The sequence below is a fragment of the Gorilla gorilla genome, chromosome 12, assembly GCF_029281585.2.
Source record: "Gorilla gorilla gorilla isolate KB3781 chromosome 12, NHGRI_mGorGor1-v2.1_pri, whole genome shotgun sequence".
Lineage (NCBI taxonomy): Eukaryota > Metazoa > Chordata > Mammalia > Primates > Hominidae > Gorilla > Gorilla gorilla.
This window is the reverse complement of record NC_073236.2, coordinates 32,172,081-32,186,341: the sequence shown is the minus strand read 5'-3', so window position 1 is coordinate 32,186,341 and position 14,261 is coordinate 32,172,081. Positions and strand designations below refer to the sequence as shown.

The 14,261-nt window shown below is 58.2% G+C and overlaps 1 protein-coding gene across 7 annotated transcripts in view; it reads left to right on the top strand.

Moving 5' to 3' along the window:
• The window catches only part of PROM2 (prominin 2), an 80,266-nt gene extending 66,896 nt beyond the window's left edge, over positions 1–13,370 (top strand). For 5 of the 7 annotated variants that reach the window (XM_055378983.2, XM_055378985.2, XM_055378984.2 and 2 more), the window contains 19 exons: positions 91–180; positions 483–685; positions 1,049–1,123; positions 1,840–1,903; positions 2,104–2,263; positions 2,968–3,120; positions 4,348–4,471; positions 5,030–5,121; positions 5,248–5,332; positions 8,070–8,216; positions 8,740–8,811; positions 9,580–9,672; positions 9,875–9,928; positions 10,204–10,284; positions 10,467–10,535; positions 11,278–11,367; positions 11,550–11,656; positions 12,000–12,073; positions 12,291–13,370. In XM_055378983.2, coding sequence (XP_055234958.1) covers positions 91–180; positions 483–685; positions 1,049–1,123; positions 1,840–1,903; positions 2,104–2,263; positions 2,968–3,120; positions 4,348–4,471; positions 5,030–5,121; positions 5,248–5,332; positions 8,070–8,216; positions 8,740–8,811; positions 9,580–9,672; positions 9,875–9,928; positions 10,204–10,284; positions 10,467–10,535; positions 11,278–11,367; positions 11,550–11,656; positions 12,000–12,063 — 1,823 coding nt within the window. In that variant the 3' untranslated portion in view covers positions 12,064–12,073; positions 12,291–13,370. The remainder of the gene's footprint in view (positions 1–90; positions 181–482; positions 686–1,048; positions 1,124–1,839; positions 1,904–2,103; positions 2,264–2,967; positions 3,121–4,347; positions 4,472–5,029; positions 5,122–5,247; positions 5,333–8,069; positions 8,217–8,739; positions 8,812–9,579; positions 9,673–9,874; positions 9,929–10,203; positions 10,285–10,466; positions 10,536–11,277; positions 11,368–11,549; positions 11,657–11,999; positions 12,074–12,290) is intronic. The other 2 variants (XM_019021579.4, XM_055378987.2) reach the window with 2 other exon arrangements.
• The last annotated feature ends 891 nt before the right edge of the window (positions 13,371–14,261 follow it).

Here is a 14,261-nt window from a genome sequence, read left to right as displayed (position 1 = left end):
GCCCGGTGGGGCCTGGGGAGGCAGGATGGGAATGGGGAGGGCCCCTCCACTCTTGGGGCCCCACCCTGCAGACTGCCCTGTGCTCTGCAGGTGTTGGTGTGAGCATTGGGAGCGCGATCCACACTCAGCTCAGGAGCTCCGTGTACCCCTTGCTGGCGGCCGTGGGCAGTTTGGGCCAGGGTGAGCTGGAGCCGCATCCTGGATAGTGTGGAGCCCAGCGGGTGTCCTCCTGGGGCGATCCCACCTGCACCTAGCCCTGGATTTCCTGAGCCACCTCTGCCCCACCTATGACTTCCCCATCGCTGTACCCCAGGATCCAGCCCCCCTCCCCTGGCTTAATGTGCCCTGGGGCAGTTTCCATTGTAGGCAGGAGGTCAATGATTTGCAGGTCCCTTTGGCTGGGGGAGGGGAGTTCTGCCTCCTGCAAGGCGTCTGGGGATGCATATGGTGGACCCTGCTCAGGCTGGGTGTGGGTCTCTCAGTCCTGCAGGTCTCCGTGCACAACCTGCAAACCTTGAATGCTACAGTGGTAGAGCTGCAGGCCGGGCAGCAGGACCTGGAGCCAGCCATCCGGGAACACCGGGACCGCCTCCTTGAGCTGCTGCAGGAGGCCGGGTGCCAGGGAGATTGTGCAGGGGCCCTGAGCCGGGCCCGCACCCTGGAGCTGGGTGCTGATTTCAGCCAGGTGCAGACCCAGGACAGAGTCCTCTTAAAGCCACGGAGGGCTAGCTGCCTGCTGCTCCTGGGATCTGGCAAATTCCCAGTCCCCTTGCCCCAATGTTCCTCCCTTGCTCCACCCACCCAGGGTTAATGCGGGTCATCCGGGCAGTGGGTGGAGTGCTCCCCAGGCCACGCCCTGTACGTGAGCTTCATGTATGTGAGCTCCTTGAGTTCTTGCTGCCACCAGGGGCAGTAAGAGCCATGGTAGTCCTCATTTTACACTTGAGGACATTGGGGTTCAGAGGCCCCTGCCCCCCTCATCCACCCTCAGGGATCCCCTTCAGGCCTCTCCATGAACTTTGTCATAACCCACCTTCCCCCATTTCAGGTGCCCTCTGTGGACCATGTCCTGCACCAGCTAAAAGGTGTCCCCAAGGCCAACTTCTCCAGCATGGTCCAAGAGGTGAGAGCCACCTGGTCTGCCTGATTTCTCCCTCACCTGCCAAGTGAGGGCCTCTGTTTCCCCCTTTTGGGCAGGAACCCAGTTGAACCTAATATTTGGGGTCCCACCCACCACACAGCACCCTGGGCAGGGGACTCCCGACGACCATCCTTGGTGTGCACACAATCTGTGCTCAGATGGGAGAGCTGGGCCCTTCAAGGCGGCAGGCGTCTGGGGGTGGCAAGGGAGCAGTGCTCAGTCTGAGCCCAGAGGGTAGGCGGCTCCCCTGGGTGGAGATGGGCCAAGGGGGAGGATGCTGTGTTGTGAGTCAGCGCCCAGGACCCAGGACCTGGAGCTGGGGAAATGATGAGTCAGCCATGCTGGGTGGCTGGAGTGGAAGATTCTAGAAGGAAGGAAGTCAGAGCTGAGGCTAGAAGGGTGGACTGGAGCTGGACCTTCAGGAGCTAGACCTGGCAGTTGTGTGGAGGGCGGCTGAGAGTTCACTGCAATGGTGGGAGAGGGATCGGGGTAGGAAGAAGAGGTCCGGGAGGAGCAACGTTTTGGGAAGTTGAGTCAGACCGGGCCAGGGAATGGGAGAGGAGGGCAGCGACCAAGAGAAAAGAGGGAAGCTGGGAGCACTGAGGGGGGCCCTCCCTCTAGGCCTGGTGACTTTGGGGTCTCCCAAGAGGGGACACTGGGCAGAGATGGGGAGGCCCAGCACTACTTGGTTCCTGCAGGAGAACAGCACCTTCAACGCCCTTCCAGCCCTGGCTGCCATGCAGACATCCAGCTTGGTGCAAGGTTAGGCTGCACGGGTCAGAGGCAGCTGCCAGGCATGGCTTCCCATCCCACCCCTACCAGGGAGGCTTGTTGAGAGAGGACTGGGGTGGCGGGGGACTGTCTTCCCTCTGTGGTTCCCAGATGTTCTTCCTGCCCGCTTGTCTTGTTCCTGGGCCCCAGGGTGCCCTCCGCACCCCACAAGTCCCTGCTACTTTGGGCAGAGCTGAAGAAGGCAGTGGCCCAGCAGCCGGAAGGGGTGAGGACACTGGCTGAAGGGTTCCCGGTCTTGGAGGCAGCTTCCCGCTGGGCCCAGGCACTGCAGGAGGTGGAGGAGAGCAGCCGCCCCTACCTGCAGGAGGTGCAGAGATACGAGACCTACAGGTGCTGGGCACCCGCAGGGTGGGATGGGGTGGGGTGGGGTGGGCAGCCCAGCCTCTATGCCACCCTGACACCCTGAGCCCCATTCCCAGCCTCTATCAACTCCTGACTGTACTGAGCCTCTGTGTTCTTTGTTTGTTTGTTTGTTTTTGTTTTTTTCATTTTTTTTTTTTTTTTTGAGACGGTGTCTTGCTCTGTCACCAGGCTGGAGTGCAGTGGGGCGATCTTGGGTCACTGCAACCTCTGTCTCCCCGGTTCAAGTGATTCTCTTGCCTCAGCCTCCCAAGTAGCTGGGACTACAGGCGTGCGCCACCACGCCCAGCTAATTTTTGCATTTTTAGTAGAGACAGGGTTTCACCATGTTGGCCAGGATTGTCTCTATCTCTTGACCTTGTGATCCGCCAGCCTTGGCCTCCCAAAGTGCTGGGATTACAGGCCTTAGCCACCGTGCCCGGCCGCTTCTGCATATTTTTAAGCCAAGACTCCTGACTCCAGAGGCCTCCAAGTCCCTACCAGGCTGTGTGCCCTTGGAACCTGAGCCTGGAGACCACACAAGAGCAGTAGGGCCTCAGGAAGAGTCTGTATCTGCATTTCTGAAGCCCCAGCCTTGGGGTTAGAGGCCACACCCGGTCGCCATGTCCCGCACCTGTCCATGTTGGTGCCAGCCACCTCCTTTCTTAGTGACACCCATGTCCTCTCTGTGGCAGGTGGATCATGGGCTGCGTGCTGTGCTCCGTGGTCCTATTCGTGGTGCTCTGCAACCTGCTGGGCCTCAATCTGGGCGTCTGGGGCCTGTCTGCCAGGGAGGACCCCAGCCACCCAGAAGCCAAGGGCGAGGCTGGAGCCTGCTTCCTCATGGCGTAAGAAAGGGCTGGGAGTGGGGAAGGGTCCCCTCTTATAGGGCTGGCTGATTAGTCTCGCTCCTGAGCATAGCTCCCGGTGTGGCTGCCAGTGTCAGCGTCATCATCTGAATAAAGGGGTTGAACCAGAGCAGGAATGGCCAACAAGGAGCTCTTCCCTCCTACAGCAGGGGCAACTGTAGCACCTAATGGGCACTCCTTCCCCTAAGTCAGACACAGCCTAGAGTCCCTACCCCAGCTTCCAGGCGGCCCCCACCACCAATAGGCAGCAGCACCAGAGGTGGAATCCGTTTGCCAACCCCAGACTAGATGGTCTCTAAGGCCAAGGCTGCCACATACAGTTGTACAGGCTGTTCACTGAACAAGAGTACCTGGCTAAGGGGGTAAGTGGGGGCTGAAATCCACCCCATGTTTTACTTTCCAAGCCTCACAGCCTGACATGGGGCTGTGCCTGCCTCATAAGCCCTTCGAGCCCCCTGGTCTAAGATCTTTACTCCTCAGACCTGCTGGGATTCTGCCCTGTCGGCAGGTCATGCCTGGTCATGCCAGGTGACCCTTTTGAGTGCTGGGTCCTGGAGTAGGTCACCTCCATGGGCCCTAGGCACAGAAGCGAGCAGTCTTGGCTCTTTGGGTTTTGTTTGTTTTTTGTTTAGTTTGTTGTTGTTGGGACAGGGTCTTGCTCTGTCACCCAGGATGGAGTGCAGTGACACCATCATGGCTCACTATAGCCTCACCCTCCCAGGCTCAAGCGATTCTCACACCTCAGCCTCCCGAATAGTTGGGACTACAGGCGTGTGCCACCACCCCCAGCTAATTTTTAAAATTTTGTAGAGACATGGTCTCACTCTATTGCCCTGGCTGGTCTCATACTCCTGGACTCAAGCTATCCTCCCACCTCAACCTCCCAAAGTGCTGGGATTATAGGTGTGAGCCCGGCTAGTCCTGGCTCTTTGAACAAAACAGCTGTTCTCTCCTCTAGGCTGCCAGGGCCAGCCAGGGAACCAGGAACAGGGTGGGGATGAGGTGAAGGTGAGGCCGGGACAGTCAGGAATTCTGGGTTCTCCCTCCTCTCCAGGAGGCCAAGTCCTCCAAGCTCCTTTCCTCTAAAGGCTCTGTCCTGAGGCCAACTGGCTGAGCAGGCTGGCCCTGGGGTGAGGGTGGGACAGAGGGTATGGTCAGGGCAGCCAGTCCCTGCTGTCCCTCAGTCCTGCCTCTCGCCTTCCCCAGAGGTGTGGGCCTCAGCTTCCTCTTTGCTGCCCCCCTCATCCTCCTGGTGTTCGCCACCTTCCTGGTGGGTGGCAACGTGCAGACGCTGGTGTGCCGGAGCTGGGAGAATGGCGAGCTCTTTGAGGTAGGCCTGTCTCTGCTCACAGGCCCTCCTGGAGACAGAGGTGGGGGGCGGTATCAGCAGAGCAGGAGGGTTGGGGGAAAGTGGGGGTCGGGGGGTAAGAGGGAGAGAGGGAGGGGAGGAGTGAGACAGACATGGCCAAGGAAAGAGACAGAAACCCGCCAGTGGATGGTGGAGGGAGAGAGCACCCATGAGTCCCTGAGATGCTGCCCAGGCCCCAGGGCAGGGACCCTGAGAGATGGCACCCTGACCCATTCCCTCTCATCTCCTAACACTGTCTGGGAGCTGGGACCCTGGTGCCCGGTGAGCTGCGATGCTGGACCGGGTTCTCTGCAGAAGATTGGGCTGGCACCCCTCCTAGGGATTCATGGGAAGAGCCCCCGTAAGGATTTGGGGCCCAGGGGTCACCAGAGTTAGAGGCCAGGTGTGAGCTGGGGTGAGGGGATGTTTCCTACCCCTGGTCTGTGCTGTGCCACAGCAGCACAGGGCCAGGCCCTAGGGGACCAGGGTGGCCTTGCCCCCACCCCGCTCTGTGCCCATTTCTCACTGCCCCATCCCCAGTTTGCAGACACCCCAGGGAACCTGCCCCCGTCCATGAACCTGTCGCAACTTCTTGGCCTGAGGAAGAACATCAGCATCCACCAAGCCTATCAGTGAGTGGACAGCCTGGGCAGAGCTGGGGACCGGGGAAGGAAGGAGGAGGGCCGGTGTCCCTCAGGGGACATCAGCCCCCCCGCCACCCCCAAGGCTCATCGTCTGCACCCCTCACTCCTCCTCAGGCAGTGCAAGGAAGGGGCAGCGCTCTGGACAGTCCTGCAGCTCAACGACTCCTACGACCTGGAGGAGCACCTGGATATCAGCCAGGTAAGAGAACGTTTCGGAAACTGTGAGGAGCCCTCCTCAGATCCCCCTCCTCTGGTCTTTTTGCCTCTGTGGAGGCACTGTCTCTTTGAACCTAGGAGACCCGAGAAGTCTGTGTGAGCGATTAAGGTGCCCAAGGGCAGAGGCCTAGTTATCAGCTCTGGGGAAGGTTCCGGGTGTGTAGGTGGGTCCGTGTGCACCTGAAGGCTATGCCCAGCCCCAAGCACAGCCAAGGTGGCAGCAGGAAAGGCTGGTGACAGCAGGAGGATGAGGGGGCCCATGTGTCCTGACTGAGGACAGGCATTGGCTGGGATGCTCCACTTGGGAGGGGGAGGCTGGGGAAGGACGTGGCAGTGACAAGGATGGTGGTGAGTCTGGCTAACGTTGGTGGAGGGCCTGCCAAGCTCACGCAGGTGGGAGGTGGTGGTGGCAGGATTCCATCCCCAGCCTGACAAACAAGCCTCTTCCTGTAACCTCTGGAGTTACTGGAACTTGGTGTGTAGAACTGGAGACACTTGCCAATGCTGGAAAGAGACAGTTCTAGAATGAAGGCAAGGAAGGGCTGTTTCACAAGAGGGATGGACTTTGAGAATGGGGCTCTCCTCATGGTGCACAGAAGCTGGAAGACATTCACTCCTCGACTTCCACGCTCCTAAGCATATGCTGGGGAAACCCACATCCCCTGGCCCTGGTTCCCCTCTCCATCCCCAAACACAGAGCATGCTAACTCCTGATTTTGTATCGTTCTGGGAAACCCTTCCAACCCCTGGATCCACCAACCAGCCTCGGCCCGCGGACAGCACAGCCGGATGGCCCAGCCCCAACTCTGTGCCTTGAACTGCACAACTTGGGACAGTTATGCAGCTCACTCCTCCTTTCGCATCTTTAACCAGGCAGGAGGCCCCTGAGCAGGCGATATCTCAGTGCTAGGCCGAGACACTGCCCTGTGGAGGAAGGCTGGCCAGGGAGGGATGAACCAGGGCCCTGGGCAGAGGAGCCCCCATCCCCTGCTGGCGGGAAGACATGGCTCTCGAGCGGAGGAGTCCTGGGCTCTGGTCCTTGGCAGGGGAGGGTCCAGCTCACAGGAGAGTCTGGATAGATAGGGCTTTGGATTCAGATGCACTGGGCAGTCCTCTGAGGCCACCTGACAATGTACCAAATGTGGCTGTAAGAATCCTCGTCCTCAAAGGAGATACTGACGGGTAGGCAGACATGAGTAGGACACAGGGCTTTCCAGAGCACGGGGAGGGTACCGGCCACCTTCCCACTTCTCCTGAAGCTGCTGCCACTGATGCCTGAGACACTGCCTGAAGGCCCCCACCCGAGAGGGCCAGGCCTTTTCTCCTCCAGGAGAAGGCAGCCTGGAGGGATGCGGGGAGGAGAGCCAAGCTGGGCTGCAGTCTCTAACCACCTGTGTAACCTCGGCAAGTGGACGCTCCACTCTGACCTCAGTTTCTTATCTGTTAAACACTGGGCTGACTTTTATGACCTCTAAATCTCTTCCAGTGATAGTAGGAAAATGCTAAGACTCTTTCCTGAAAATGCAGTTGCGTTCATTCACTCATTCATTCATTCATTCATTCACACAGCTAACAAACTTGTCCCCTGCCCACCATGTGTGACCCTCCGAGTTAGATGCTGGGGGTTTGGGGCTGAATAGGCAGGCAAAGTCCCACTCTCGTGGAGCTGACAGCATTGAACAATTAACCCACAAATAAGATCATTTCAGAGCAACAAGTGCTTTGAAGGCCTCGACACAGCTGATGGGATAAAGAGCAGCTGAGAGAGCTATTTTATTTCAGGTGGCCAGGGAAGGTCTGTGTCTCTGCCCAGAAGCCAGATGGGCACTGGAGGAAGGCCAGATCTTGGCATTTGGGGCAGGGGCCTACTGGGAGCCTGTCTGGGGCTTGGGGTGTCCAGGGCAGGGGGCCCTGAGGGCCTGCTATGTGAGTCTGTTCTTGTGTTGCTGTAAAGGAATACCTAAGACTGGGGCATGGTGGCTCATGCCTGTAATCCCAGTACTTTGGGAAGCTGAGGTGGAAGGATTACTTGAGCCTAGGAGTTCAAGACCAGCCTGGGCAACATGGGGAGACCCCCCTCTAAAATTTTTTTTAAAAGCCAGGTGTGGTGTCTTGCATCTGTAGTCCCAGCTACTTGAGAGGCTGAGGTGGTAGAATCACTGGAGCCGGGGAGATCTAGGCTTCAGTGAGCTGTGATTGTGCTATTGCCCTCCAGCCTGGGCAACAGAGCAAGACCCTGTCCCCTCCCCCAACCAAAAAAAAAAAGCAATACCTGAGGCTGCATAATTTATAAAGAAAAGAGGTTTAAGTGCAGGCTGTACAGGAAGCATGGCACCGGCAGCCGTTTCTGGGGAGGCCTCAGGAAGCTTCCACTCATGGCCGAAGGCCAAGGGGAGCCAGCACATCACATAGGGAGAGAGGGAACGAGAGAGCCAACGCAGAGGTGCCACACTCTTTCAAACACGTGAAATAACTGAGCAAAACTCACTCATCACATGGCAATGGCACTAAGCCATACATGAGGGATCCGCCCCCGTGATCTAGTACCTCCCACCAGGCCCACCTTCACCCCCAACACCGGGGATCACATTGCAACATGAAATTTGGAGGGGACAAATATCCAAACCATATTGCCTGGTGACCCCCGCGCTTAGGGGAGCATCTCTGGGGTCCTGGCTCAGCAACTGGGCATGACTCCCGCCCTGCGCCCGCTCTCCCAGTACACCAACAAGCTACGGCAGGAGTTGCAGAGCCTGAAAGTAGACACACAGAGCCTGGACCTGCTGAGCTCAGCCGCCCGCCGGGACCTGGAGGCCCTGCAGAGCAGTGGGCTTCAGCATATCCACTACCCCGACTTCCTCGTTCAGGTCAGTGGTGGGCACCTCAGCAGGGCTTCCTCAGCAGGTGGTGATGGAACGAAGGGTCCCACAGAGGAGCTGGGTGTGCATCTTGCCTTGTCCAAGCTCTGGCTCTTCCACATTTCCTGGGGCCTCTTCCTGTGGAGGTGTCCCCAGATCATGTGCCCCTGGGCCTGTCCTCCTGCCACCACCCCGGTCACATGGGAATGGACACCCTCTCCCCCAACCAAACAGCATGTGTTGCTGTTCATGGTTCTGAACCCACTGCTGCCGAGGACGCAGTGGGAAGTTGCCTCTTCCTTAGTTACACCAGAGGGTGCCTTATTTGTTCTTGTTGTTTCTATCTCACTGGGAAAATGTCTGAAATATTTCACAGTTCCAGGGAAAACTCACTGTGACTGATGTGTCACAATACACTTAGCTGGTGTAGGTTATATTTGATAAGACTGGGGATTTGGAGGCTGGGATCAGGTGGTGGTGGGCCCCAGGGGAGCTGGGTTCATCCCTCCTGGCCTCTTCTGTCCACCTGCAGATCCAGAGGCCCGTGGTGAAGACCAGCATGGAGCAGCTGGCCCAGGAGCTGCAAGGACTGGCCCAGGCCCAAGTGAGTGGGAAACAGGGCCCCAACTGGGCAGCAGGAGCCACAGGGGGCTTGGGAGGCGGGAAAGGGTGGGAGGATGTGAGGGCAAAGGCAGGGAACTGAGAACCCCCACCAGTGAGGCCTGAGGCTTCTGACCCCTGGCTGGGCTGGAGGGTTTTGCAGCATCAGTTCTGACTCAAGCTCTGCCACCCATTGGCTGTGTGGCCTTGGGCAAGACATGCAGCATCTCTGAGCCGGAGGTTCTTCATCTGTTGGGTGGACCGTCCTCCATCTCAGAGCAGATGAAATCACTTCTCTGGCCTCATGCAGTTGGGCAAGTGTTTCTGTGTTTGCCACTTGTGGGATTTGCTGGGACAGGTGCTGTGAGGACATTGGGATGAATGAGATGTCATGGCAGTTGCCCTTGAGGGGAAAAATAGCATTTTGTATTTATAACTATTTAGGGTTTAAAAGTTCTCTTTGAAACATCCCATAGGCCCCACAATAACCCCACAGGGTGGGCAGAGCCAGAAGCATCCTCAATTTCAGCAGGTGCCCCTGCAGCTCAGGCATGTTCTGTGACTGACTTAGGGGCACCCAGCAAGCTAGAGTGAACCTAGAATTTGAATCTAGGCCCCCCAAACCAAGATCAGGCCCTGGAGCTTAAGGAGGCCTCGGTTTTCTGCCTCTGAGCCCAGCACTCCCACTTTCTCTTGGTATGTCAGACTGAAAGGCTGGGTGAGGGGTAGATGGGTCCTGGGCGGGGCCGTTCTGATTTTTGTATCCTTTTAGGACAATTCTGTGCTGGGGCAGCGGCTGCAGGATGAGGCCCACAGACTCAGAAACCTTCACCGGGAGAAGGTCGTCCCCCAGCAGAGCCTTGTGGTCAGTTTGGAGGCCCAGGGAGCCTGGGGCCTGGGGGAGGGGAGACGTGGAGAGGGGACAGTGAAAGGGGAGGGAAGTTCTGAGAGTCCCTTCCCTCCCCTCCTCTCCCCTCCCCTCCCCTCCACTCCCTTCCACTTTCCTCCCCTCTCCTCCCTCCCCTTCCCTTGCACTCCCCTAACCAGCCCTGATCTCTTCTCCACAGGCAAAGCTCAACCTCAGTGTCAGGGCCCTGGAGTCCTCTGCCCCGAATCTCCAGGTGGCTGCTGTTGGTGGGGACGTATGGTGGAGTAGGGGGGCTGCAGAGGCGGGGAGGAAGTAGGAGCCCATCTCACTCTGCACCTCAGAGCTCTGCCCAGGTTGCAGGTGGGGTTGGGAGGAAGATGGGGGTGGCAGCAGAGCCTGGGGGATCACCACCCTTGGCTTGTCTGTTGGAGCTGAACCCTCTCCTGCTGAGTGTGCCGTGGTGTGTGTTGAATTAATGAATGGATGCGTGAATGTGTGACACTGAGTTGAGGCTCTCGTCCCCTCCAGCTGGAGACCTCAGATGTCCTAGCCAATGTCACTTACCTGAAAGGAGAGCTGCCTGCCTGGGCAGCCAGGATCCTGAGGAATGTGAGTGGTGGGTGGGACAGGGAAGGGGCTTCCACCCCAGGCTTCTCCAGTCCCAGCTTCTCACTGTGGCTCCCAGGAAAGCTGGGCCTGTCCTCAAGTTGCCAGGCATGGGGGGTGGCGTGGGTGGGGGGCACTGCTGCTTCTGGGACCCCTACAGCCCAGACCTCCTTTCCTTCCTGCAGGTGAGTGAGTGTTTCCTGGCCCGGGAGATGGGCTACTTCTCCCAGTACGTGGCCTGGGTGAGAGAGGAGGTGAGTGGGGCCTCAGAGCAATGACTGATTCCCTGCTCCATTGGACCAGCTGTTCACCCTGCTCTGCCCCGTCCCCGCCCCCGGAGCCCCTTGGGGGTGACCCAGGCCTTCAGGATCAAACCCAAACTCCCAAACCTGGCATCTGCACCCCTGCTTGCTGGCTGAGCTCTGTCCACCCCACCTCTGCTGCAGCGCTTCGCTGAGCTGAGTGTGAGCAGGGTTGGCGTTCTCCAAAATGTTTCATCACACCTGGCCTGCGGGTCCTTCCCTGGGCTGGCCCTTTCCCAGCTTGTCCAAGGCCAATCCTCAAAGCCCACCTCCCGATGCAGACCCTTGCTGAACACAGCCTCTGCAAGCTGTCTGGACGCCCACGCTAGGGCAACAGTGGTCTGGTTTTACCCTGAGTGTGTCTGTGTGTCTATGTGTGTGTGAGTGTGTGTGTATGCATGCACACACGTGTGCTTTCAAGCACTGTGGCTTGACGCACAGTGCTGGGTCATAGTAGGCCTTAATCCAGGCTGGTGAACAGATGGAAAGGGGAGGGGCCCAGCGAGGAGCCTGTAGAGTATGTCTGCATCTGTCTGTACCTGCCTCTCTGCATGTGTGTACAAGTGTGCAGTGGCCCCAATGGTGTCCCCAGGCCTTTCTGTGTCCCTGTCAACCACTCTCCCTGAATTGAATATGGGTGTGCGCCTGTGGGTCCGGGTGTCTCTGCATCACCTGCCTCATGTTGGCACCACAGGTGACTCAGCGCATTGCCACCTGCCAGCCCCTCTCCGGAGCCCTGGACAACAGCCGCGTGATCCTGTGTGACATGATGGCTGACCCCTGGGTGAGTGCCCCAGCTCATCAGGGCTTGTTCACCAAGTCCCCGAGCCTTCCTGCTCTCCAGGGAGGGCCGGGTGAGCAGGGTGTGAAGCCAGGCATGGCCTCTGCCCCGGCTCTGATGACAAGGCAGCTGGGTGAGGCTGGGTGCCACGTGGGTTGGTGAGCCGACCTCATGCCTTGTTGCAGAATGCCTTCTGGTTCTGCCTGGCATGGTGCACCTTCTTCCTGATCCCCAGCATCATCTTTGCCGTCAAGACCTCCAAATACTTCCGTCCTATCCGGAAACGCCTCAGGTGAGGGGCTGCCGGGGCTGCAGGCAGCATCAGGGGCCAGAGAGGTGTCCTTTCAGCCGCCAGGGTCCCCTGTCACAGCCCCTCCTGAGACCTCCCAGGCAGAGGAGGCTCATGACCGAGCTCTGAAGAGCCACACTCTGAGGAGCTCCAAAGCCAGGAAGTTCTCCCGTATGTCTGCCCCTTACCCTTCTTGCTGCATCCATTCGGGCGCAGCTTCGTGGGACCCTTCCCATCCCCCACAGGGCTTCCGAGGAGAAACCCTCAGGGCTCTGGGTTTGTCCCTGTATTGGGGCTGAGGGTCTGGGGGGAAGGGTATGCTCACTCTCTGTCTTTGACACTGCAGCTCCACCAGCTCTGAGGAGACTCAGCTCTTCCACATCCCCCGGGTTACCTCCCTGAAGCTGTAGGGCCCTGTGGGTGAGTTTTCCCCAACTCGCTTAATTGCTCCCTGCCAGGGATTAACGGAGTGGGGTGGGGAGGGGCTGGGGTCTGGGGTTTCCAGGGCCTAGGAGGGCAGGAAGGCTTGGGGACATGGTGGAGTCTGGGTATTGGGTGTGGCCCATCCAGCAGTGGGGCTGACAGCCCTGTTCTCCCCTCCCTCCCCTTCACCCGTTTCCTTCTTAATCCCTGACAGGGTGAGGTGACCCTGAGGCTGCCTGTCCTCCCCTTTGATTTAGCCTGGGCCACAGGCCTTCGGTAGCTCTTGCCCCAGAGCCCAGGCTGGCATCCAGGCCTGGACTGTCCCCAATTCCGGCTTACCTGGCCCCACCTTGCCTGCTCCTTTCCACCCCTTTCTGCTCACGACCCCCATCATTCCCTCTCAGAATCACATGGGACTTCTGTGCAGCTGCAGAGCCGGCAAGTCCCTCCAGGTGTCACCCCTTACCCCCATGCTGGTGGCATCCTCACAGGAAGAGCCTGTTCTCCCCCTGCTGGAGCCTGGACCCTGGGGTGGGACAGAGGCCTCGTCCAACCCCACTCCCCTTCCCGTGTGTCTTCCCCCTGCCAAGCCTCCCCCTGCCCCTCTCTGAGCCCCTCGCCCCCCCACACCGTCCTCATCTGGCCTCCCCCCGGCCCCCGCTTCCCTCTTATGCCCTTCCCGGCCCTTTGCTTCCTCCCTTAGTCCCCTCTTCACCATATCTCCACTGCTACCTTGCTGGCCCCAGAGACCACCCTGCCCAACCAAACCACTCAGGTAACGCCACTAATCAGGCAGGGGCCACCATGGCCTAGGTCTGGGCTGGCTGCAGGCCCTACCTCATGGCCTCTGAGCCCTCCACTGCCCCAGGGCCTTGGGCCCTCTGCAGATCTCATCCAGGATTTATTGGTGTCCAGTGGGGTGAGGGAGGCCTGTCTGAAGGCCGAGCCTCCCTGCCTGCACCCAGGTTAGAAATGGGGGTACCAGCACTTAGCTCCTCCCTGAGTGCTGGCTCCCAAGGAAGGGACCTGGGACCTGGGCCACAGTGGGGGCTTGCCCTTACCTCTTCAGAAGGAAGCATCTTCCACAGCCCCCACCCAGCTTTCTTAGGAGTGATCTGGTGGCCAGAACAGGATTTTGCACGGCCCCTTCTATCCTGCGCGTGTGGCCTAGGGTCATCCCCAGCCCATCCCTGTGTCAGCCCTGAGTGCTGGACACTGCGTTCCAGAAATGAGGAAGAGGAGAGAGAAGAGATGGACAGACCTCAGATCCATTAAAGTGTTCTCACTTCCCTGAGACTTGGTTCTGGGTCCTTAAAACCAGGTTTCCTAGGCTGGGGCCCTGTACATAGTTGGTGTTTAATGAGTGTTTATGGAGAGGAGAGTTCTAAGGTCACCTCTGGCTGCAGGCATGCGGGGATTATTCCAGCAATCTGCAGGTAGGGAGTGGGTCCCAGCCTGGGAGCCTCCTGTCAGGAGCAGGCAGACCTGGACTCACAGCCTGGCTGTGATGCTTGTTCGCTCAGCTTCTCCATTTATGAGATGGGGAGAATAGTCACAGCCTCCTCAAAGGGTTGTGAAAATCAAATGCGATAATTTGTGGAAAGCCCTTAGCAGTGGCCTGGCACAAAACAAATGCTCAGTGGATGGAAGCTGCCTATTATTATTGTCGTTGTTGTTGTTTGCCATGACTGCTCTGGGCCGGAGGTAGAGCTAGCGTCTGGGCATGTACGAGGGAAGAGGAGGCAGGCCTCTATTCAAAGGCAGAAATTCCTTTAAGACTGTGGTCTGCTGGGTTTCAGGGAGTGTCTGTGTTGTTTGTTTTTGTTTGTTTGTTTGTTTTGAGACAGGGTCTCGCTCTGTCACCCAGGCTGGAGTGTAGTGGTGCAGTCTTGGCTCACTGCAACCTCCACCTCCTGGGCTCAAGCGATTCTCATGCCTCAGCCTCCCGAATAGCTGGGACTACAGGTGTGTGCCACTATGCCTGGCTAATTTTTGTATTTTTTGTAGAGACGGGGTTTTGCCATGTTGCCCAGGCTGGAAGTGTCTATGTTTAACTGCATCTTATAAACCAGCAACAAGTTTTCTACTAGAAATTAGAATGGTGCATACACAATGTATTATTATCACTGTCAGATGAGCATGCTTGAATGTAGCATGACTGCCTCTTTTTTGCTTTTCCTAGAGG